The sequence below is a fragment of the Lithobates pipiens genome, unplaced genomic scaffold (genome assembly GCF_037356315.1).
Source record: "Lithobates pipiens isolate NorthernLeopardFrog02 unplaced genomic scaffold, aLitPip1_a1.2 Scaffold_22, whole genome shotgun sequence".
Classification (NCBI taxonomy): Eukaryota; Metazoa; Chordata; class Amphibia; order Anura; family Ranidae; genus Lithobates; species Lithobates pipiens.
In genome coordinates, this window is record NW_027507784.1 from 306,727,287 (window position 1) to 306,751,884 (window position 24,598).

Sequence of the window (24,598 nt, forward strand, 5' to 3'; positions counted from 1 at the left end):
TGAGAAAAGCTACCCAAGAGAATAAAGTAGTGGGTGCTGAAATGTTTTATGTCACATTTGTGCAGCAGATTTTCAAACTTCAAAAGTTTTTTCAGTTTTTTATAGTTAAACAGGAAGTCTGGTGCTAGAATTATCACTCTTATGCCCCGTACACAGGATCGGACATTGATCGAACATTCCAACAACAAAATCCATGGATTTTTTTCCGAAAGATGTTGGTTCAAACTTGTCTTGCATACACATGGTCACACAAAGTTGGTCGGAAATTGTGAACGCCAAGAACGCGGTGATGTACAACACGTACGACAAGCTGAGAAAAATGATGTACAACACCTACGACAAACTGAGAAAAATTCACATCTCAAATTTTGTGTGATGGAAATTTCCGATGGAAATTGTCCGATGGAGCCTACACACGGTCGGAATTTCTGACAAAAATCTCCCATCGAACATTTTCCGTTGGAAAGCCCGACCGTGTGTACGGGGCATTACTCTGCTGTTCACGGTGATACCGCACATGTGATGCTACATTTTACATTTACATATGCATGTAGGACTTAAACGTGTGCTCGCATTTGCACGTGGTGGACGGGAACGCTTTAACATTTATTTTATGATTTTAATTAAAAAGATTTATTTTTATTTTTTTAACACTGTACCATAACTTTTTTTGGATCAACTTTATTGCCATCAGAATGAATGAATAACATGCCTTGTGATAGTAGGTCCTCTTTTTTGGAGAGATCTATTAGATCCCAGATCTCTCCTCTTATCTCCAACGCATCTGATCAAACCAAGATCCGTTTGATCAGATGCTGTACAAGCTGGTAATGGCTTCATGGCTTAATGGCTAATCAACAAACCAGTTTTTGACATCACAGAAAGGGGGAAGGAACTTCCGTTCCTTCCACTTTTCACAGTAATTGCAATCAGAGTGGTCGCATCAGTACCAAGCTTCCTAATGGGATGGGAAAGCCTGGTAAAGGCGGCCCCCTCTTCTGCTGCCTGTAAAAGTGATCACTTTTACCAGATAGGGAATCGCTGGCAGAAAAGAAGGATACCAGGATAATGGTTGTAGCTGCTGTGAACCTGGCATAACAACTTCAACATTTACAGCCTATGGGCGGTAAGTGGTTAAACCATTTATTGTTGGTGCTGGTTAGCCATGGTAAATCTGTTCTTACATGTCAGTATACGGCACACATTACCTCTGGGGCTATATAGTCCGGGGTACCACAAAAAGTCTTTGTTGTCACTCCATCCCACATGTTCTCTTTACACATCCCAAAGTCTGCAATCTTGATGTGACCCTCTGAGTCCAACATGACATTGTCCAGCTTCAAGTCCCTGGATAAACAGAACATTAAACAATAACTTCGAGAAGAGTACATTCTCGTCACAGCAGCTAATGGTTGGATGGGGCATCTTTTCAAACTGTAAACATGTTGCGATTTCTTTTAAAGCTTAGCTATGAATTTGATAGCATAGTTTTACTGATCAAGCTGGAAACAGTGCAAGTATGCATACAGTGTCCTGAAAAAGTATTCATACCCCTTGAAATGTTGCACATTTTGTCATTTTACAACCAAAAAAACGTAAATATATTTTAGTGGGATTTTGTGTGATAGACCAACAAAGTACCACATAACTGTGAAGTGGAATAAAAATGATAAATGGGTTTCAATTTTTTTCTTTTTTTTACAAATAAATATCTGAAAAGGTATGCATTTGTATTCAGCCCCCCTGAGTCAATACTTTGTAGAACCGCCTTTCACTGCAATTACAGCTGCAAGTCTTTTTGGGGATGTCTCTGCCAGCTTTGCACATCTAGAGTGTGACATTTTTGCCCGTTCTTCTTTGAGCGTCTGAACAGCAATTTTCAAGGCTTACAACAGATTCTCAATTGGATTTCAAACTGGACTTTGACTGGGCCATTCTAACACATAAATTTATGCTTTGATTTAAACCATTCCATTGTAGCTCTGGCTGTATGTTTAGGGTCGTTGTCCTGCTGGAAGGTGAACCGCCCCAGTCTCAACTGTTTTTTCTTTTAAGATTGCCCTGTATTTGGCTCCATCCATCTTCCCCATCAACTCTAACCAGCTTCCCTGTCCCTGCTGAAAGTAAAACATCTTCACACCATGTTGTTAACACCACCATGTTTCACAGTGGGGGTGGTGTGTTCAGGGTGATATGCAGTGTTAGTTTTCTGCCACACATAGCGTTTTGCTTTTAGGCCAAAAAGTAAAATTTTTGTCTCATCTGACCAGAGCACCTTCTTGCCTGGCCTGTCAGTTTAGGTGGATGGCCATGTCTTGGTAGGTTTGAACAGTGCTCAGTGAGATGTTCAAAGCTTTGGATATATTTTTTTTATAACCTAACCCTGCTTTAAACTTCTCCACAACTTTATCCCTGACCTGTCTGTTGTGTTCCTTGGCCTTCATGAGTTGTTTGTTCACTAAGGCTCCCTAACAAACCTCTGGGGGCTTCACAGAACAGTTGTATTAATACTAAGATTAAACTACACACAGGTGGACTCTACTTACTAATTGGGTGACTTCTGAAGTCAATTGGTTCCACTAGATTTTAGTTAGAGGCATCAGAGTAAAGAGGGCTGAATAAAAATGCACGCCACACTTTTCGCATATTTATTTGTAAAAAAACTTTGAAAACCATTTATCATTTTCCTTCCACTTCACAATTATGTGCCACTTTGTGTTGGTCTATCACATAAAAGCCCAATAAAATACATTTATGTTTTTGGTTGTAACAGTGACAAAGGCACTGTATCTTATACCTGAACGATCCATGTGGAAGCTGCAAATCACTGTAGTAGTTGCTACTACAGTAATTATTATTGTCAATCTTCAGAAAGAAATTCTGTAACTGCAGAGCACTGGCCCCCGAAGGCTGTGCCTATCACGGTAGTAGTAGCCCCTAGTAGTACAGTGATTTGCAGCCTCCACTGGGATTTGGATGCTGCCAAAACTGAAGGAGAATTAAATATAAAGATTACATCTGCTTAGGTGCATACAGTATTTATTTTTATTTCAGGTACTTATATAGCGCTGTCAATTTTGCATCGCTTTCCATATACATTGTACATTCACATCAGTCCCTGCTCTCAAGGAGCTTACAATCTCAGGTCCCTAGCTCACATTCATACACACACATATTAGGGCCAAATTTAGACAGGATCCAATTAACCTACCAGCAGGTCTTTGGGGTGCGGGAGGAAACTGAAGTACATGGAGGAAACCCACGCAGGCACAGGGAGAACATGCAAACTCCAGGCAGGTAGTGTCATGGTTGGGATTCGAACCAGCGACCCTTTTGCTGCTAGGCAAAAGTGCAAACCACTACACCACTACGCTGCCCAGTAGAGGTCCTCATTGCTCATACTGCCTTTTTATAGCAGCAGAGAAGGATTAAAGCTGCACTCCAACCTTACCTTCAAGTCTTCAATACTTGTACAGGCTCCTCTTCTATATTGAAATTGCAGAATGTGAGCTTCTTACAGTTTGTATTAGAAGCTGCAGCAAGGCAGATGACGCCCACCTCTTTTCCTGGCTGGAGGGTGTCAAACATCTTCTAGCCCTGACTGTCCCCCCCCCCCCCCCCCCTTTAATGCATTGGATTTAAGTACTTTCAATCATGCAGTATAAGCATCACACATTACCTACGGTGTGTATTGCATGCAAATAGAGTCTGGCTAGAAATGTGCACTCCTCCAGACTGACATCCACCCATCAAGGCATTTTGATATTTGCAAGCCCGCTGCTTGTATCAAGGCTGAGGACTCTTGAGAGGAGCACCGAGGCAGGTGCAGCACCCTGCCATCCCCTTTCACCAGCTATGCGCTCCCTACATAGCACAGAGACCCAGTGATGACATCTCTTGGTCTAAAATAAAGTATGTAATAAAAACAGAAAGGCTTTATTTAAAAAATGAATCAGCATGTTGAGGTGGAAAGAAGGAACCAGGGTTGTATATAGTGCCCCAGAAATCACAGACAGGCAGTTGTATGGTCTATACTAGCATGGCCCCATCAGACACCAACTGCTTCTAAAAGCATCCTTCCTTGTTCCGTTGGTTGGGTGGAGACAATTGCTGACGTCATCACGCTGTAGCGTCAACCAGGAAGGGTCTGAATTTGTATTCTGGCTGGTTTAGCTTTCACGCACGTTTTTTATTATATGTAAGTGCTTCATATTTTTTTTTTTTTTTATAAATAAAGCCTTTTATTAGACTTTCTACACTATGTGGGCCATTTTTCTTAAACATTTCTCCTGAGCCATATGCTGCAGTCGGTCAGAGGTGGGAACACAGATGACAGCAGGAGGTGACAGCTAAGTTAACATAACAGAGGTGCACCAGTCACATCTACGGGCATGTGGCTGTGCTTTATAGGACTTCGCTTTAGATTGAGGGTCGTGTACAGCTGGTAAGCTTATACCTTATCACTTTGGGTGAAAGGGGTGGATAGGGATGCACCAATACCAGTTTTTAAGGCCGAGTACCCAGACTTTTTCTCAAGTACTCGCCAATGCCAATTGCCGATTCCTATATTTAGTGTCATGTGACTTTTTTAGTGCTTGTTCACACCATACATGCATGAAAACTAATGGCAAACTGCATAGTTCTCACTTGCAGGGACATGTTTCAGATGAGTTTTCAGCGAGTTTTTACAGTTTGTATGCAGTGCGACTTGAGTCCTGTGCGATTTCAGTCTGGTTCAGGTGCAATTTCTAATCTCATACAATTTCTTGGTACACTTAAAGACTTACTATATTTGGGACTTTTTGGATTCACATTTGAGTGTTTCTTTGATTTATCGCACAAAGTTCATATAGTTTTTCTGTGTGTATTACATTTGTAGCATGACACTTTCTATTCAGGTTAATGTAGAAGCAGAAGTTCTGTAAGTTTATGTCTCTGGGCATCGGCTCTTGTGGATGGTACAGCTAGCTCTGCAATGCAAGCCTTCAATTGACACATGTGCTACTTAAGTTTCCTGTAATAAGCAACCTTAGGCCGGCCATACACTGAGCAAGTTTCTTAGTTTGATTCCCTCATCAACACAGTCTCTATGCCAAATCTGCTGGGCCATGGCCTTCTCCTGGTGGGGGGCTGGGAAGTGGTCCCCACTGGGAGAAGACAGTGATCATCGCTAGAAGCTATTTACAGCCACTAGCGATACTCACAAGAGACTCCGGCAGGCTGGTTGAACCCAAGTTGATTGATCAACTTGGTACATGCAGCCTGCCCATTAATGGTTCAATGAGATTTGAACCATGTATGGCCAGCCTTAGACCAAGTTCCTATGAGGCTGGGCTGAAGTGAACAGTTCAATGTGGTCTGTAAATTCTCTACAGAATATGGCAGTCTTAAATGAGTGAAATAAAAACAGAAAGCAACATATACATTCCTTTCAATTAAAGTTAGAAGGAAGGCTTCGGGAATGACAAGTTTATGTAGGAGAAGTAAAGCTAATGACACACACCCACCCACTCACTCCCACACACCATATTCTCAGAGCACTAATATTACATGGAATCAATACACCGTGTGCACGGACCCCAGTGTGCTCATTAACAAGCCTATGGGAAAATGCTGCAAAATCCCCCCATTCCTGCTGGATGTCATGTTCATCAGGTGGACACTGGATATCTTAGAAGGATGGGCCATTAGAAGATGTACCGGAGCTCTGTGTAGGAGTAAAGCCGGCTCTTCTCCCATTTCACCCCAGATCTTCTGCCACATCTACATTCCGCTTCTCTACAATCCGATTTGTTTCTCACAGAACACAGGTGTGAAGGGGAACAAGAACAAAGGGAGCCAACGTGGTGAACTGCCCACATCAAGTGTCAAAAAAGTGCTCGACATACAATGTGCACTGAGGATTCGGGCAGTTTTTTCCCTTTGTTTTGATGTCTCATTTGGTTTATTGCCAACTATTAGAAAGAGGAACCGGAAAGAACGGCTAAAGCTAGCCATACATTAGTAAAACTTTGATAGAAAATGTTCTGTTTTAACCACTTGAGCGCCGGAAGGTTTTACCCCCCCCCCCCCCCCCCCTTCCTGACTATGCCATTTTTTGTGATACGGCACTGCGCTACTTTAACGGCTTACCGACCAACCGCCGTCATTTTACTGCGGGAGGTCGGCACGATCCCGCGAGCCGTCGTACCTATACGTTGGCTCGTGGGATCGGGATGGCAGACGCGCACCCGCTGCACATCAGGGGTGTCGATGCTCATGGCCGACAGTCGCAATGACCACGTGCGATCGTGGGAACGAGAGGCAGAATGTGTGCGTAAACGCACAAATCCCTGTTCTGCGAGATGTGATGGATTGTGAGTTCCTATTAGCTAGGAACCACATTCTGTCACTTCCTCTAGGTCAGTCCCCTCCACCTACAGCTAGAAACACACACAGGGAACACAGTTAACTCCTTGATCGCCCCTAGTGTTAACCCTTTCCCTGCCAGTGACATTTTTACAGTAATCAGAGAATTTTTATAGCACTGATCGCTGTATAAATGCCAATGCTCTCAAAATTTTTTCAAAAGGGTCCTATGTTTCCGCCATAATGTCGCAGTTCCGATAAAAATCGCAGATCGCAGCCATTACTAGTGAACAAAATATTAAAACTACTATAAATCTATCCCCTATTTTGTAGACGCTATAAATTTTGCGCAAACCAATCAATATACGCATATTGTGATTTTTTTTGTTAACCAAAATTATGTAGAAGAATACATATCGGTCTAAACTGAGAAAAAAATTGCTTTTTTTTTTAAAAAGTGGGGATATTCATTAAAGCAAAAAGTACAAAATATTGTGTTTTTTTCAAAATTGGCACTTTTTTTTTTGTTTATAGCACAAAAAATAAAAAAGCGCAGAGGCGATCAAATATCACCAAAAGAAAGCTCTATTTGTGGTAAAAAAGAGGACATCGGTGCAGTGTCGCAAGACCACAAAATTTTCAGTTGAAGTGACACAGAGCCGAATCACAAAAAATGGCCCGGTCATTCAGCAGCCAAGTTTTCTGGGGCTGAAGTGGTTAAATAGACAACGCTGTACCCAAATAAAATGTCCTTTTTTTAACCCACAAATAGAGGTTTCTTTTGGTGGTATTTCACCACTTCTGTGGTTTTTATTTTTTTGCGCTATAATCAAAATGACCAACAATTTAAAAAAAAAAAAAAAAAAAAAAAAAAAAAAAGAAGAAATAAATAAAATAAATAAAACACAATATTTTTTTCACTTTCTACTATAAAACAAATCCAATAACAAAATGTAAACAAAAAAGAATTTCTTCATCAATTTAAACCAATATGTACTCCGCTAAATATTTTTGGTAAAAGAATCCCAATAAGTGTATATTGATTGGTTTGCGCAGAAGTTATAGTGTCTTCAAACCATGGGATCTTTTTTTTTTTTTTTTTTTTTTTTTTACTAGTAATGGCAGTGATCAGCGACTTAAAGCAGGACTGCGATATTGTAACAGACAAAATCAGACACTAAGAGGATTATTTACGAAAGGCAGATCCACTTTGCACTGCAAGTGCACTTGGAAGTGCAGTCGCTCTAAATCTAAGGGGTAGATCTGAAATGAGGGGAAGCTCTGCTGATTTTATCATCCAATCATGTGCAAACTAAAATGCTGTTTTTTATTTTCCTTGCATGTCCCCCTCGGATCTACAGTGACTTTACTTCAAAGTGCACTTGCAGTGCAAAGTGGATTTTCCTTTAGTAAATAACCCCCTAAGCGTCACTTTTTGGGGACCAGTGACACTAATACAGTGATTAGGCTCCTTTCACACATGTGGATTCGTCATACGGATTCTGCTCGCTCAGCAGGGATCGATCCGTTGATCCCTGCCGAGTCGGCGCATGACAGGTCCGTCTTCGCTCACTGTGCAGAGATGGACCTGTCAGATCTCCGCTCTCCTCTATGGGGAAATCGGATGAAAACGGACCACCTGTCCATTTCCATCCGATCCGATTGACGGATATGTCACCACTGGCACCTGTCACTCCATAGAGCATCCGTTCAGGTCCACCTGAAAAAACTGACAAGCGGGCTTGAACGGTCTGCATGTGTGAAAGGGGCTCCATACCCACTGGGCTTAAAAAAAAAAACAAAAAAAAAAAAACTCCAACTCTCTTGACAGAGCGTTATTTGTACAAAGTTTAGATAAGTTTAGGAGAGTTTTGTTTTTTTTTCTGCCAAAAAGCTTCAATCAGAAGTTTTTTTTTTTCCTGCCTCTAAACGTTGAGCTTAAAATATGCCTGTAAATCATCCTAATGTGTGGTTTGCATTTCTGATTGGAGCTTTCTGGGAGGCAAAATGCTCCTAAACTTGTGTAGCACTACCCCCAGAGGAGCTGCTTAAGTTTGTTCAGTCCGTTACTCTGCCTCTCAACCCCAATAACAGTCTCAGAACCTCTGGCATACCTGGCAATAGTGTAAGTGCATGGACCAATGAGAAACACACACGTTATCATAAACCACAGACATTGTCTCTACTGCAATATTCTGTAGGAAAGTAATAAACCATACCAGTATATATATATTCAAGTAATCAACTGGAGAGCTATAATTGAAATTAAGAGCAATATAGCTCAATAGTATATTCAGGCTGCTTTCAGGGGATTCCAAATTTGAGAATAACCCCAAGAGCAGAGGTACACTTAGCCACTTGCCAACCAGCAGATCGGCTCTCCTGCGTGAACCCACGTGCCTGTACGTTGTTCCGTGCATGTGAGATTGCCGGTGGCCACACGCATGTCCGCTACGAGCCGAGGGTCCGGCGGACTCGGTGTCCACCGCCCGCGATCATTATGCACAGAGGCAGGATGGGGATCTGCCTTTGTAAACAAGGCGATTCCCCGTTCTGCCAGATGACATGACTGAGATCTTCGGTTCACAGTGATCGGGAGCAGTGATCTCTGTCATGTTCCAGTAAGCCCATGCCCCCCTACAGTTAGAAAATGCTGAGGGAACACAATTAACCCCATGATCGCCCCTAGTGTTAACCCCTTCTATGCCAGTGTCATTTATACATTGATCAGTGCATTTTTATAGCACTGATCAATGTAATAATGTCACTGGTCCCCAAAAAAGTGTAATTTGGGGTCAGATTTGTCCGCCGCAATTTCATAGTCTTACAAAAAAATGAAATAAAATTGCAGATCGCAGCCATTACCAGTAAAAAAATAAATAAAAGTCCATCTATCCTGTACTTTTGTGGACATATACTGACCCCTGAGTATGTGTGTACAGGCCCATATGGCACTAGAAGCTTCAATCCCTTTAAAGAAAGATGAGGCTTTGCATCAGCTAGACACTCTCGTTGGTAAACTTAAAAGTAGTATGGGATTTTTTTTGATCCCATAATCATACTTACCTAGGCGGATGCTGCAATTCTCCCCTGCCGACTCTTCACTGAGAACCAAGCCACCGAGCACCACTGAGCTGAGAGATGCTGACTGTCAATCGGCAGCTCTCCCGCTCTGCTCCTCCACGCTCATTGGAACGCTAAGTTGTGGAGGGGCGGGCAGCTAAGTCCAGGCACCTGGCGGATCCAGACTCCCAGAGTCGGGATGACGCAGTGCCTGGACTCACCTTGGTGACGTGAGCAGAGAACAGACTCCAGACCGCTCTCTGCTGAAAACGGGTCACGGGAGTGCAAAACGCATTGCACTCCTGTGACCCATAGGAGAACACCCCCGTGGAATGAGCTCAGGCTGGACTTCTCCTTTAAACTCCCGAATAACAGGGCCAAAAAACACAATTGACCTGGATTACGAAGTAAAAGATGCAGGATCTTCCTCAGCAAGTTGAAAAGAAAATGGCATCTGTATACAGTGTCTCTGTATCTGAATGGTCTGGTGTCCACATGTGTCAGGAAGGTGACTAAGAGCAAAGATCTCTGTATACAGTGTCCATACAACTCTGTGTGCTGTGTCCTTGTTTCCTGCAAATGAGAAAAAGCCCTCTCACCCAATCCTGCAGTCAAGGCCCAAATGAATGTCCTGGAACAGGCAGGTTCTTCTAGGGACCCGACTGGTCACCTTACACTGGAATGCTTCACACCATAGGTGCAGATGCACCTGGATATGCACTTGGGATCCCCCCCACTAACAGGCTGGATGTCCTGCTGTGGATGCCTAAAATCACACGGTGGACTGACCTGGGGGGCAGATTCTCTCCCCTAGGTCTAATCGCTTCCTCTCCTCTTGTAGTCTGAATACCCTCAGATAAGCAGGATGGAGTCTCACTGCAACAATGTAGCAGAGTGTCGTCTGATACTGCAGGCAAGATAGCCAGCTCCCTGCTATACTCATCTAAACTTTGTACAAAAACCGCTCTATAGGAATGTTTTCTGCCAAGGGAACTGGCATTTTTTTTAAGCCCAGTGTGCATAGAGGCTTAATGTACTGAGAATTTTTGTACAAGTGTGTCTTTGAATATCTTCTAATGCATGGCAAGATTAAGAAAGGAAGCAAGATAAAGATAAGGGAGAGGAGTAAGAGTTGTGCGGAAGGTATAAATAGAAAGTGAGGAGAGAAAAATTAAGTGAAAGCAAAAGTAGAAGGAGGAAAATGAGACAGAGAAGGATGGAGGGAGATAAAAACGAATCGATGGAATGATAGAGAACATATTTCATACATACCGGTACACAATGCCTTTGCTTTGAAGGAAGAGCAGTCCAACTGCAATTTCTGCTGCATAGAATCTAGTTACAAACAGTAAGACGGTCTTTTAAAATTAAACTAAAAATACACTGTTTAATTGACATTGTGCCTTTTATTTATGTATGAGGATGATGGCACTGTAATTATTTTACTAAAAAAAAAAAAACAACAAAAAAAAAGCCTGTTTTAAATTGTCATACAAATACATATTTGAAATCCAATCATTTTTTTGTGGAAATAGAAAATTAGTGAGGTAAAGCCACCATTAATCTACATGTAGTATCCCACCCCCATTTTGTTAAGCTAGTGGGCAGGGAGGGAGCGGGCTGTCATGTACCACTGAGTACAAGCCAACATGCGTTACTATATAGTCACATGGGCTACTCAGATGTGATAGGGAGGAAATGCTCAGCATAAAAACTCACTGAAAACATATATTATATATTTTTTATATTTATATTGTGTATAACAGACTGAATACAGAAGGGCACGTCACTGCAGTTGTGGATAACATAGATGTGTGCATTGGTATAGTGTCAGCAAGTTCCAAGGTGCAATGGTGGGCATTAGTGCATTGGCGACTGAGGTGGGTGCATGTGGGTGAGATGGTGAGAGAACGCGTGTGTGTGTGTGTGTGTGTGTGTGTGTGTGTGTGTGTGTGTGTGTGTGTGTGTGTGTGTGTGGGAGGGGAATTGTCTAGGAGGAGAGCTCTAACGTTCTGTTGCATCTCTGGGACAGGAAGTAAAGGGAAATTTCCCCAAAATAGCAAAACTAAAAAAAATCTGTAGCTTCAAAGTACCCATAGTGGAGTGCATGCAGCTCTTGCATCTTTGTCTGCAATCTTCTTAACTGTCAGGGATTTTCACCACAGGCCTCAGTCAGCCTGATACACAGTATCTCACAAGAGTGAGTACAACCCTTGCATTTTTGTAAATATTTTATTATATCTTTTCATGTGACAACTTTGAAGAAATTACACTTTGCTACATTGTATAGTAGTGTAAATTTGCTGTCCCCTCAAAATAACGCAGCACAAACAAATTGGGCCCAAAGTTTCAATATTTAGTGTGGCCACCATTATTTTCCAGCACTGCCTTAACCCTCCTGGGCATGGAGTTCACCAGAGCTTCACAGGTTCCCACTGGAGTCCTCTTCCAATCCTCCATGATGGCATCACGGAGCTGGTGGATGTTAGAGACCTTGCGCTCCTCCACCTTCCATTTGAGGATGCCCCACAGATGCTCAATAGGGTTTAGGTCTAAAGACATGTTTGGCCAGTCCCTCAGCTTCTTTAGCAAGTCAGTGGTCGTCTTGGAGGTGTGTTTGGGGTCGTTATGCTGGAATACTGCTCAGTCTCCGAAGGGAGGGAATCATGCTCTGCTTCAGTATGTCATAGTACATGTTGGCATTCATGGCTCCCTCAATGAACTATAGCTCCTCAGTGCTGGCAGCACTCATGCAACCTCAGATCATCACCATGCTTGACTGTAGGCAAGACACTTGTCTTTGTACTCACCTGGTTGCCACCACACACGCTTGACACCATCTGAACCAAATACTTTATCTTGGTCTCATCAGACCACATGACATGGTTCCAATAATCCAGGTCCTTAGTCTGCTTGTCATCAGCAAACTGTTTGCAGGCTTTCTTGTGCATCGTCTTTAGAAGAGGCTTCCTTCTGGGATGACAGCTAAGCAGACCAATTTGATGGAGTGTCCAGCGTATGGTCTGAGCACTGACAGGCTGACTTCCCACCCCTTCAACCTCTGCAGCAATGCAATGCTGGCAGCACTCATACATCTATTGCCAAAAGACAAACTCTAGATAGGATGCTGAGCACGTGCACTCCACTTTAGTCGACCATGGCAAGGCCTGTTCTGAGTGGAACCTATCCTGTTAAATGTATGGTCTTGGCCACCATGCTGCAGCTCAGTTTCTTGGTCTTGCCAATCTTCTTATAGCCTAGGCCATCCTTATGTAGAGCAACAATTCTTTTTTTCAGATCCTCAGAGTGACATAAGGTTCCATGTTGAACTTCCAGTGACCAGTAAGAGAGAGAGCGAAAACACCAAATTTAACACACCTGCTCCCCATTCACACCGAAGACCTTGTAACACTAATGAGTCACATGACACCGGAGAGGGAAAATGGCTAATTGGGCCCAATTTGGACATTAAGGGTGTACTCAATTTTTGTTGCCAGCGAGACTTTAATGGCCATGTGTTGAGTTATTCTGAGGGGACAGCAAATTTACACTGTTATACAAGCTGTACACATTACTTTACACTGTAGTGTAATTTCTTCAGTGTTGTCATATGAAAAGATAGAATAAAATATTTACAAAAATGTGAGGGGTGTACTCACTTTTGTGAGATACTGTGTGTGTGTGTGTGTGTATATTATATATATATATATATATATATATATATATATATATATATATATATATATATATATATATATATATATCATGCAAAAGGACTGTGGAAAAAGATGCAAGGGCCAGAAGCAGGACCAACAACTTTGAAGCTGCAGATCTCCAGATCTGAGCCTGGAGGCAAGTGTGAGAACTTCTACTGAACATTCCAAATCCACAGATCAAGACTTTACAAAAGTTTTTCCTTTATATGTGTCAGACACACTGATCAATGTTATTAAGCCTTGGCAAAATGTGACTGTATTGGGTGATATGCAAGCCTGCTTATATTTTTAACTTAAAAGAAATGAACGTTTTATAAGTTGAAGAATTACTTTGCTATCCTCAATTCCCTATTCCCTTATTAAGACTACTTTGCCTTCTTCTCTCAGAATTGCTTATATGTCCCCGGTGGGATCTATATATTTTCTTTCACTTTGACTTGAGCAGCAAAGGCAAGAAAGCGGACTATTTTCAGAAACTGAGCTTTAATGAATCACATCAGCCAATAGAAACTCACACTGTGCTTTAAAGTTACCAGATGATTCTAATTTAATGGGAACTTACAGAAACAGCACTTGGTCAAACTTACACTGCATGAGGTTCCTTGAAACGTCCAACTTGCTGAATCTGATACATGAGATCTCCGCCATTAATATACTCCATAACAAAATATAGGCGATCCTGCAAGGAGTTAGGGAAAAGCAGATTAATTGCCTGGGAAGCAGTAAAGCCTTGGGGGAGGGGGGTTGAAAGAATTATTTTTCTCACTATCTTTTCTCCATGCTTCTTTATTTAGCAACTGCTAAAATATGAACACATATATTTGCAAATTTTTCCTTGTATGCTTCTATCTCATGGTAAAGAGATGTTTGAACTTAAAGCGGGGTTCCACTCTAAAGTGGAACCTCCGCTGATCGGATCCCTCCCCCCCTCCGGTGTCACAATTGGCACCTTTCAGGGGGGAGGGGGGTGGAGATACCTGTCAAAGAGGTATTTACACCCACTTCCGGGCATAGACTCCCGTGGGAGTCTACGCCATTTCCTGTCCTGCCGCGCTGTCTGCTGGGACACACACGGGTCCCAGTGACAGCGTGGAGAATTTCTATTGCGCTGCGCGACTCGCGCATGCGCAGTAGGGAACCGGGAAGTGAAGCCGATTCGCTTCACTTCCTGATTCCCTCACCTAGAATGGTGGCGGCAGCAGCCGAGGGCCGAGCGATCGATCGGCCTCGGCTGCCGGCATCGCTGGAACCCGGGACAGGTGAGTGTCCATTTATTAAAAGTCAGCAGCTGTAGTATTTATAGCTGCTGGCTTTTAATATTTTTTTTTTTGGTGGAATCCCTCTTTAAAAGGGTAAGTTTACGTTAAAAATAAATAAATAAAAAAATCCCCTTTTGTGCATAAAAAAAAAAAAAAAGAACTGTCCGTTTTCGTCCAATCTCTCCATAGCAATCAGCAGCGCTCTGACAGTCCCCTCCCCGCTTAGTGAGCAGAGACCTGTCATCCGCCGACTCAGCGGAGATCAATGGAGAGATCTTCTGCTGAGCTGGTGGACTCCGCTGAGCGGATCCGCCTCGTGTGAATGAGGCCTAAGGGCTTCCAGGTGGAGAGACTGTTGCTGTCCATGTATTCTGCCACAGTGGTACTTATACCGAAAACCTGACAAAGACCCTTCTGACTGTGCATCTTAGCGCTCAATGTAACATGTTATAAAAGTTGAACTTATCCTTTAAAACAAAACTTCATGCAAACTGATTAATACACATATTAAATCCAAATAAGGAAGTTGTTCTACCGGTCAAAGTATCTGTACTTCTGTCCATTTGGTCCTGAGATTTACACAGCTCTGAGCTGGTAGCTGCATGTCTGGTAGGGGCGGAAACCTGATTTATATCAACTTCCGTCAAGTAACACTAAAGTCCCCCAAGCTGATAGTGTAGGAAAAGCGGGACATCACTACACAGATATCTGAGCAAAGGATTCTCGGGTGAGTTTGCTGTCTGCCGTTAAATATTGTTTGGCCGCTGTATATTTTTATGGATGATTCATGAATTTGCAGATTATTTTAATATGACTAATCCTTGTCCACTCTCCCTTTGAGGTTTACCGATCGAGTATTGGTTGGTGTATAACCCTGGGAAAAGGAAAGGACAGAAGTGGTGTGTCTGTTAGTGGGTTGGAACAGCAAGGAGAGCAATTAGCTCAGCGAGATCAGGCTGTTGCTGCTACATTCATCATATCGGTCTTTCTGGCGACTTTGTAATCCACTGGGAGAAGGAGACTGACCATACAATGGAAGATCTGGTACAGATCTTATTTGGTGGTGGATGTCACATTTATTTATTTTTAGGCACTTTGTCTTGTTTTTTTTTTTTTGGTTACACACACTTAACACAAATACTGTGGTTTCAAGAACATTTCTTATTTCAAATTGCAGTTCATTTGTGTGCTATTCACTTTAATTACATGTTTGATTAAGAATTGTTAGTTTCAGGTATTTTGTATAAAAACCTTAATTTCAGACTCTTTAGAATCAGTATATCTATCCTCACTTTACTAGCAGAGTGTTCACTATAACTTAGTGCTGGCTTGACTCCCTTTATAGGTCTGTGCCTTCAGACCTGAGGGTGGGGAAAGCTTTGAAAAAAGCCTCTGCACTGCAACTGCACCACTTTAATTGGTTGCACAATGCTCTATAGCAGGGGTCTCCAAACTGTCCAAATGGTCAGTTTACGGTCCTTCAGACTTTAGGGGGTGCCGGACTGTAGCCATACTCTCAGTGGGAGTAAACAATGCTCCATCTTTGTTATTGGGTGGGGAATACTAACCTATCATTGGTGTCAGTGGAAGGAGCAGTGCCCCATCGTTGGTGTCAGTAGGAGGAATAATGCCCCATCGCTGGTGACAGTAGGAGGAATAATGCCCCATCGCTGGTGACAATAGGAGGAATAATGCCCCATCGCTGGTGTCAATGGGAGGAATAATGCCCCATCGCTGGTGTCAATGGGAGGAATAGTGCCCAAAGGGCCAAATAAAGGCAACAAAGAGCCACATCTGGCCCTTGGGCTGCAGTTTGGAGACCACCGTGCTACAGGTTTCATTTTAAAAAAAAATGCATATGGATGAGATTGATGAGGCTACTTTTATTAAAGAAGAACTTAGCTTTTAATCCTTTTATGAAAAGGGGTGTTTTGACCACATTAAAGACAGTTTGTAAGTGCCTTATTTAATTTTACAATTTAATTGAGCTCCTGTGCCGACCAAACTTAACGACTCTTGCATAAGACTAAATATGAAGTCTGCAGTGTTCTGGGTGTACATATAGGTCTACCTACGGGTGGTTGGTACGCCCCCTACTTGGGGAGCGTAAGCATTGCTGAATAGAGAACTGTACTGTGGCAGAAGTCTGGAAATAAATCACAATACAATGATTTTTTTTTGTGTCATACTTGATCCAGAGCTGAGCCTGTCTTGTAGCAGCTCTCCCCACTCTCACAGGCATTGCTTAGGTCAATGGCTCCCACTGCTTTCAGTCAAATTCTGAGATGGAGTGGGGGCGGCGCTGAGCTGCACTCTTTGTGTCTATAGAAGTAGGCAGCGCGGCTCAGGAACGAGCTGCCAGGTTTGCCACAATAAGAAGTTTCCTATGGTGGCATACCAAGAGGTAGATGAGCCAGAAGCACCAGCGGGGGACTCCGTGAGGAAGATCGGGCCGCTCTGCTCAATTCTATTGCACAGAGTAGGTAAGTATAACATATTTAATTTGAAAAAAAAAAAAATTAAACCTTTACAATCACTGTAAGGTAAAAAAAAAAAACTACTTTTAGAACTACATTAAAGTGATTGTAAAGTCTCTTTTTTTCTAGAAAAATAAAAAACATGTTATACTTACCTACTCTGTCGAAGTGGATTCTCACAGAGCAGCCCAGATCCTCCTCTGCAGAGTCCCTCTTCTGTGCTCCTGGTTCCTCCCTCCTGTCAAGTGCCCCACAGCAAGCAGCTTGCTATGGGGGAACCTCCATGTGTCCATTCAGACACAGAGCTGTGGTGCTCCACCCCTTCTCTCTCCTGACTGGCTAACTGACTTTGACAGCAGCTGGAGCCAATGGCGCGCTGCTGCTGTCTCAACCAATCAGGATGGAGAGTCCTGGACAGCCAAGATACTCGTGGAGTGGACATCGCTGGACAGAGATGGGGCTCCAGTAAGTATTAGGGGGGCAACTGCACACAGAAGGCTTTTCATCTTTATGCATAAAATGCATTAAGATAAAAAACCTTCTGACTTTACAACCACTTTACTCACCCAAAGTGCAGCGATCCTAATCTTCAGCCTGCTGCAGGAGACATACATTTTGGGCTGGCACAGAGCTTATTTAAATATCAAAAATCGGTAAGGCATCTATGCAACTTACATTTAACTGGTTTGTTTAACTTGAGACAACTGCTAGGGTCTAATAAGAGACAGCCAGAAATGGGCATCTCAGGGGTAGGTGCGTGGGCTGTTCTTTTACCTTTAATCTTTACCTGCTAGAGCAGATAGATCAGCTCAGTATGATTCTTTTAGGCCCCTACAGTGCCAGTGGATGATAACTTGCCTAGGCTGCTGGAGATAAAACTGTTGAATTACAAAAGGTTTCAATTTTATTTAATCCTGACTGCACTATTGTTATTTGACAGCTTTCTGAGTGTCTGTTACCAGCCCCATGCTTAAGTAGAAGAAAATATGGCCTTAGAGCTGGATGCTTCTCTCATGACAGGGAGAGAATACAAGCATATAACTCAAAAATAAAGCAAAGCTTAAGAAAAAAGGCCGCATTTTAATAACAGTTCAAGAGTGAAGCTTCAAATTTGATACTTCAAAAGGCTTGTGCACAAAACAGGAATCCATCATTTAGAATGTTACGAGAGAGAAGTAGTTACTCGCTAACATTTTGGGGAATCCAAGACAACTTTTTACACTTCTCAGGGACTCCGGTAGTGCGATTCCTCACGATGACAATAATGCAATCATATACAGTATTGATGTGAGGTGGTCAGTGGTTATATTCTCCCTCTCGCCTCTTACCATGGTCTGAAAGCAAGAGTGTAGTTGTGTCAGGAAGGGGGGTTTTCCACCTAATGCCAGCACCCTCTTCTCAACCATTGTGCATTCCACGTCATCATCTTGTATCACAACATCTTTCTTTAGGATCTTTATGGCATATAACTCATCTGTGCCCTTCCTCTCTGCAAGTATCACCTAAAAGTGAAAAATAAAAGACGTTAGCACCACGCTGGAAAAAATCTTTAATAAAAGACCAAGTACATACATGACAAACAGTAGTAGAAAGATGGAGTATAGCTGTAATCTAGCACTTTGTGTACATGACTTCCTGTGTCCCTCAGTGGATATGTAAGAAGGTTTGGCCAGAGCCCTCAAAGTAAAATTAAAGGTTAATTTAAAAAAAAAATCATCTTATGCTTACTTGCTCTGTGCAATGATTCTGTACAGAGCAGCCCCAATACTTCTCTGGTCCCCCATGGCTCATGCTTTCTCCGATTACCCCCATAGCAAGCTGCTTCTTATGGAGGCACTCGTGCATACTCGCTCCCAAGCCCTGCTCTGTGTGTTCATAAGACACACAGAATGGGGCTTGGCCCCATCCCTGTTCCCTCCTCACTGGCTATGATTGACAGCAGTGGGAGCCATGGCCAATGCACATCTCAATACCCACAAGTTATTGGGGCCACATATCTGCCAATATTGTATATAAGAAAACAAAAATGGCATCCCAATATAGAAACTGTATTGCTGTACTGCACTGTAAATTACTTTTGTTAAGGATACCGGTTATAAACTATTATTTCAGTCGAATAATTCATGAACAATGACCAATATAAGAAGAGTCCCCCTATGATTTATGATAAGTTTTATGCAGGTCAGTAGAATGCAAGCATGTCTGAAGTGGTGTAGATATTCCTAAGACTTCAAAGAGTCCTCCATGAAACACATATTAAAACAAGTCCAATACCATCTCTCATGGGCATAAGAGGAGTTCTAAGTTACATGCGGGGTCCAGCCTGCACTCATAATAGCCTAGCCCAGTCCTTAGCGACAGCCTCCTGTACACTTTATAACCAATACATGTGAATGGAGAAGATACAACCCTAGGCAAACACTAGTGGCATTCCTTGCATGCAATAAAGATATGTGCATAAGCTGTCAAGGGGCAGTATATTGTGCCGGGATGTTGCCACCTCTTCACCTCCGCGGGTCGTGTCTGGATCTCAGACTGACAAAATATGCAGGAAGTGGCATCTAGATGTATTACTCCACAGGCATCGATTGCATTGCGCTGGCAGACCAATTAAGCCGGTCCAGGCAGGTGTGCACTACAACCTGGTGCTACAAGGAACAAGAGCAGCGAGGGGCGCGACTCCCATAATCATCCCAGATTTTAGAAAAGTCATTAAAGAAATAAGGAATGATAGATAAACTAGTGCAGACAAAAATAGGTTGGAATTTCCCCAGCAGAGCTGAAGAAAAGAAGTCCACACTCCTAGGTCACTAGCAAAAAAACGGAGGCATGCTGGGAGTAGGAGGGATTATCCTGGGCTGGCCTACAGTTTTTTTTTTTGGTGTCCAATCCTGTTCTAGGCGGCAGTGTAACCAGAAGGTGCAACACTTCCTGTGTTCTTCAACGGATGAAAAAGGAAAAAAGGTTTGATTAAAGGAATTGAAGAATCTCCAGTAGGGGTAGTACATGCTAAAACATGCAGAGGTGGTAGAGCTTTTATTGACAGGCTTGACAAAGAAAATAAAAAAAATAAATCACATTATCCAGAGATTGTTTTCCCATTTGGAGAGGGGTATTAGCATAGCCCCAGTAAACAATTTAAAGCAGTATTAAACACAAAATCCCCTTTTATTGGTTTAATTAGATGGACTTGTGTCTTTTTTTCAATCAGACTATGCAACTAATACAGGAAGTGTGTTACTGGCCAGATCCAATATAATACATTTTTAGATTAATACCACTTTAACATACCTCCCAACTTTTTGAGATGGGAATGAGGGACACCTACTAGCAATAGCATGTAGGCATAGGACATACCCCCCTGCCACGCCCTCTTAAAGGAGAAGTAACCCAAGAAAAAGATTAAACCCACAAGGGCTTTTTTTTTTACCACTACTATTCCTTTATACTTGCTTTTGAAATCTATAAATGCAGCCATTTAAATTTTGGATGAGGTTTAGCACTAGGAAACACTTTTAGAAAGATAAAAAAAAAATTATTTTATATACATCTATATAGATCAGACCAAAATGAGGGACAAATGAGGCGGAATGAGGCACATTGCTCCAAATCAGGGACAGTCCCTCGAAATCGGACAGTTGGGAGCTATGCTTTAAGCTGTAAGTTTCTATGCCAATTCTACAACTACTACAGACTGGCTTCCATGGGCAACCCTAAATGTTTTAGGGTCTTCCACTTTTACTTTAAAAAAAAAAAAAAACACTGTGGCAACCCTCAAGCCTTTAGCTGCTCTGCAATGCTGCCTTGACTTATTTCTGCACAAATTCAATAAAATTGGCAGGAAATTTGTATTATTTAGATATCATCTTATGAGATGGTTTCGCCAGTCTCTCAGGACAAACTCATTTCAGAAAATGACGAGCTCCCCAGCAGGCCTAGGTTGCAAACAAGAAATTAAATCTCATTTGGACATTCCATATCGGGTGAAACATCAGCCAGGGCCATTGTTCGTGATGGCATGCGGCTATGTGGTTGAAGCCGCAGAATAAAAATAGGGATCGCACCTCCATTGTTCCACTACCTGGTATCTCTCCTAATAGAGACAATGAGCCCATCTCGAGCAGGTGAGAAGCGTCATCTAATCACAGCTTGCAGAGAAGCTAATTAGCATATTTATAAGGTTCTGTCACAAGCGCCTCGCGAGCGACAAGCTTTTTAATAACGCTTTTCTTTATGTTTGCTCAATTAAAAAGAGAAGACTTATAAAAGCACTGCCTTTCCACCTCCCCAGCTGCCGCGCTTAGCTTCGGCTAGCAGGTTAGCTGCTCCTCGCCTCCAATAACAGCACAAGCTGCGCCGATGAATGCGTTACCCTGCTTTGTTTTCCCACATTAAAGGACTCCTTTTCTAGCAATAGCCTGGCACGGCGCTACGCTTTGTTCCTCGTTTACATTCACACAGAGTACGGCTCTTAAAGGGGAGCTAAAGCTTTTACCCTGTCAATTCCAAACAATGGAGAAGTTTGTAAATTATTATTTTGTAACAGGCCTGTTGTCAAAAAAAATAAAAATAAAATAAGAGACAGGATGAATGGAAAAAAATGTTATCGGCATCTGCAGCTCCCTAACACAAAGTAAAAATACAGGAAACAGTTTTTTGTTATTTGGATAGAGTAAGGGAGGGTTTTTTGTTCCATTGGGCATATTTCCCTTCACTTCCTGTCCCATAGCCAAACAGGAAGTGAGAAGTAATCCCAGCAAATTAAGGGAATCATTTGGGGCACCTGAGTCACCAGAGCCAGTGTTCCTATTGGAAGATTCCCCCTCTATTACTTTTCTGGGGACAACCCAAAATTTGGGATTTGCTTACTTTCACTTTCGATGATAATGGTAAACAGGACAGAGGGCGAATCTCTCTAATGGGGACACAGAAACCAATAGAAACTGACAGAAGTTCTAATCCATCTCCACGCAATCAAAAAAATAAATAGCCTTTAGTTTAGAGCTGGGGAAAAAAATCGATTTAAAGCGGAGGTCCACCCTAAAGTGGACCTTCCACTCATCGGAACCCTCCCCCCCTCCGGTGCCACAATCGGCACCTTTCAGGGGGGAGGGGGGTGCAGTTACCTGGATAATCCAGGTAAATGCACCCACTTCCGGGATAGCTCTCTGCGGAAAGGGGCGTAACTTACGCCCCTTTCCGCAAGTGCCCGCCCCTTCCCGCAAGTGCCCCGCTGCCTGCTGGGAAACACACAGATCCCAGAGGCAGCGGGGAGCGTCCTTATTGCGCAGTGCGATTCGCGCATGCGCAGTAGGGAACCGGGAAATGAAGCCGAAAGGCTCCATTTCCTGATTCCCATACCCAAGATGGCGGCGGCAGGACCCGACAGACGACCTAGAGATCGGCTTCGGGTGCCGACATCGCGGGCGCGCTGGACAGGTAAGTGTCACTATTTTAAAAGTCAGCAGCTGCAGTATTTGTAGCTGCTGGCTTTTAAAAAAAAAAAAAAAAAAAACGCGGAGTCCTGGTGGACTCCCGCTTTAAATCTTGAATCGAGTTGAGAGGTCAAATCAATTCAAAATTTAAGCAAATCGATTTTTTCCATGACAGAATGATTATTTTATGAGCATAACACAGGAGCAGGGTAAGTAGCGTATGGATCACCTTTTTGAGTGCCAATGGGACCACTAGTCCCAACAGACTGCTTTGGAAGGTCTGATGGTAATGCTAGTAGTAACTGACTTGACACAGTCCATAATCTCCTCCCAAAACTCCTGCATCGGTGTGCAAAGCCAGAAAATGTGCATAAAATCCACCCCTGGGGCAGAACACCTCCAACAGTTTGAGGGATGGGCTGGAAAGGTTCTCACAAGTTTAGGTGGAGTGGAATATATTCTATAGAGAAATTTGAATCGCATCAGGTGATCCCCTGCTGACATCAGTCTATAAAAGTTAGAGTTCCACACATTGTGTCCCAGTCATCACTATCAAGCTGCGGGAAGTCTGACAACCAGACAGCGCGACAGGAGGCTAGAACCTTAGTAGTAGTTTATAAACAGACAGGGCTTTAGGGAGATCTTTGTCTCTAAGCAAGGATTCCAGATCACCAACCTGGACATCTATATTAGAGAACCCAAATTGAGTAGAAAAAGCATGCCTAAATGGGAGGTAGCTCGATACGTGCGAGCTAGGACCTGCGTTTAAGCTCCTCAGATGTCAACAGCACCCCATTACTGACTACAGAGATAACTGTTCTTGATCCCATATCTCGTCCAAATAATGGGGTCAAGATAGGAGAAAAACTGAGACAAGTGGGGATTACGCCATAGTGGTGTACTGTATAAGGAGACTTCACACTGTCTTGGAGTTCAGCTATCCTCGCCAATTCCCATGCCTTAATAATGGATCCCATTGACCCCGTAAGGGTATAGGGGCCCTCATCCCACTGAACACTAAATAGGACAATGCCTCTTAGGATCCTACAACTGCGTCCTCCAGTGACACTACTCCATCAACCACCTGTGTGCAAAGACTAATTGTCCTGCTAAGAAATACTATTCCAGGGCTGCTGTAGTATTTGTAATCTAGACAGGGTGACCCCCCACCCCAAAGAAAAACCAAAACTACCCTGTTAACTGCCTGGAAAATAGTCCTGGGGATCCAAACTGGTGAGTTTCTGAAAATGTATAACGATATGGGGAGAAACTTAATTTTTAACAAATTAATTTTACATGTTGCCAGTGCTGTTCTTTGTATCAATACGCTGTAAAAGAAGGGGGCCATGCCGACACCCTCTTAGAGGGCATAACACCCTGCATTCATACAATGTCTTTAGTCTTAAGTGTTTGTAAGCCCTTACATATACCTTCAGGTGATACACAGATTAATTAAATCCTCCTATATAATTTGTACCTAGTTTATCTGCAAGATTCTCTTCATCCATCAAAGTGCAGAATTTATAAAGCTTATCTGAGCTTTATAAAAAAAAGTGGGGCGGGGAGCTGAAATTACACTCTGCAGAGCTCAGTGAGGAGAGCTCTGACAGCTGATTGGAAGGAAGGGGGACACACCTCCCTTCACACAGCACACAGGAACATTTTTCTCTTGGTGTGAGGAAAACGTGTCAAAAAGTGATTCATGCGGATAGAGGAATGAAGCAGCAGACAGAAATTACACTTATTGCTCTGGATTGAGACAAGTACACACAGAGGGATATGCTTTTTTCATATTTGATATCTGTGGTTTACAAACACTTAAAGCGGTAGTAAACCCGCTAATGTTTTGTTTTTTTTACCACCTGCAAAGCAAAAAGCATAATGAGCTAGTATGCACCGCATACTAGCTCATTATGAAATACTTACCTTAGAACGAGGCCCCGACATCTGGCCCGATCCACGCCGAGGGAGCTGACATGCTCCCTCTGCGTTTCTTCCGGGTATCGCGGCTCCGGCGCTGTGAGTGGCCGGAGCCGCGATATTGTCACTTTCATCCTGGCCGGTCGGCCACTGCCGGATTTTCAGCCGAGAATCCCCTTGTGCGCATGCGCCGTTGCAGTCAGCGGCGCATACCGAGGGGAATATACTGTACAGGTTTAGGAGATATTTTTTTTACCTACAGGTAAGCCTTATTATAGGCTTCCCTGTAGGTAAAAGTAAAAAAAAAAAAAAAAAAAAAAAAAAAAGAGTATACAACCACTTTAAATTGCTGAAAAAAGCCAAGCATCATTCAACTCCGA

At 42.8% G+C, this 24,598-nt stretch overlaps 1 protein-coding gene across 1 annotated transcript in view; it reads right to left on the reverse strand.

Annotated features, from left to right (window-relative positions):
- PRKCB (protein kinase C beta) overlaps window positions 1–24,598 on the reverse strand; it is a 344,681-nt gene that overhangs the window by 36,172 nt on the left and 283,911 nt on the right. The window contains exons 10-13 of the mRNA XM_077449335.1: window positions 18,192–18,365; window positions 13,715–13,806; window positions 10,684–10,746; window positions 1,209–1,347 (exon numbers count right to left, since the gene is read on the reverse strand). Coding sequence (XP_077305461.1) covers window positions 1,209–1,347; window positions 10,684–10,746; window positions 13,715–13,806; window positions 18,192–18,365 — 468 coding nt within the window. The remainder of the gene's footprint in view (window positions 1–1,208; window positions 1,348–10,683; window positions 10,747–13,714; window positions 13,807–18,191; window positions 18,366–24,598) is intronic.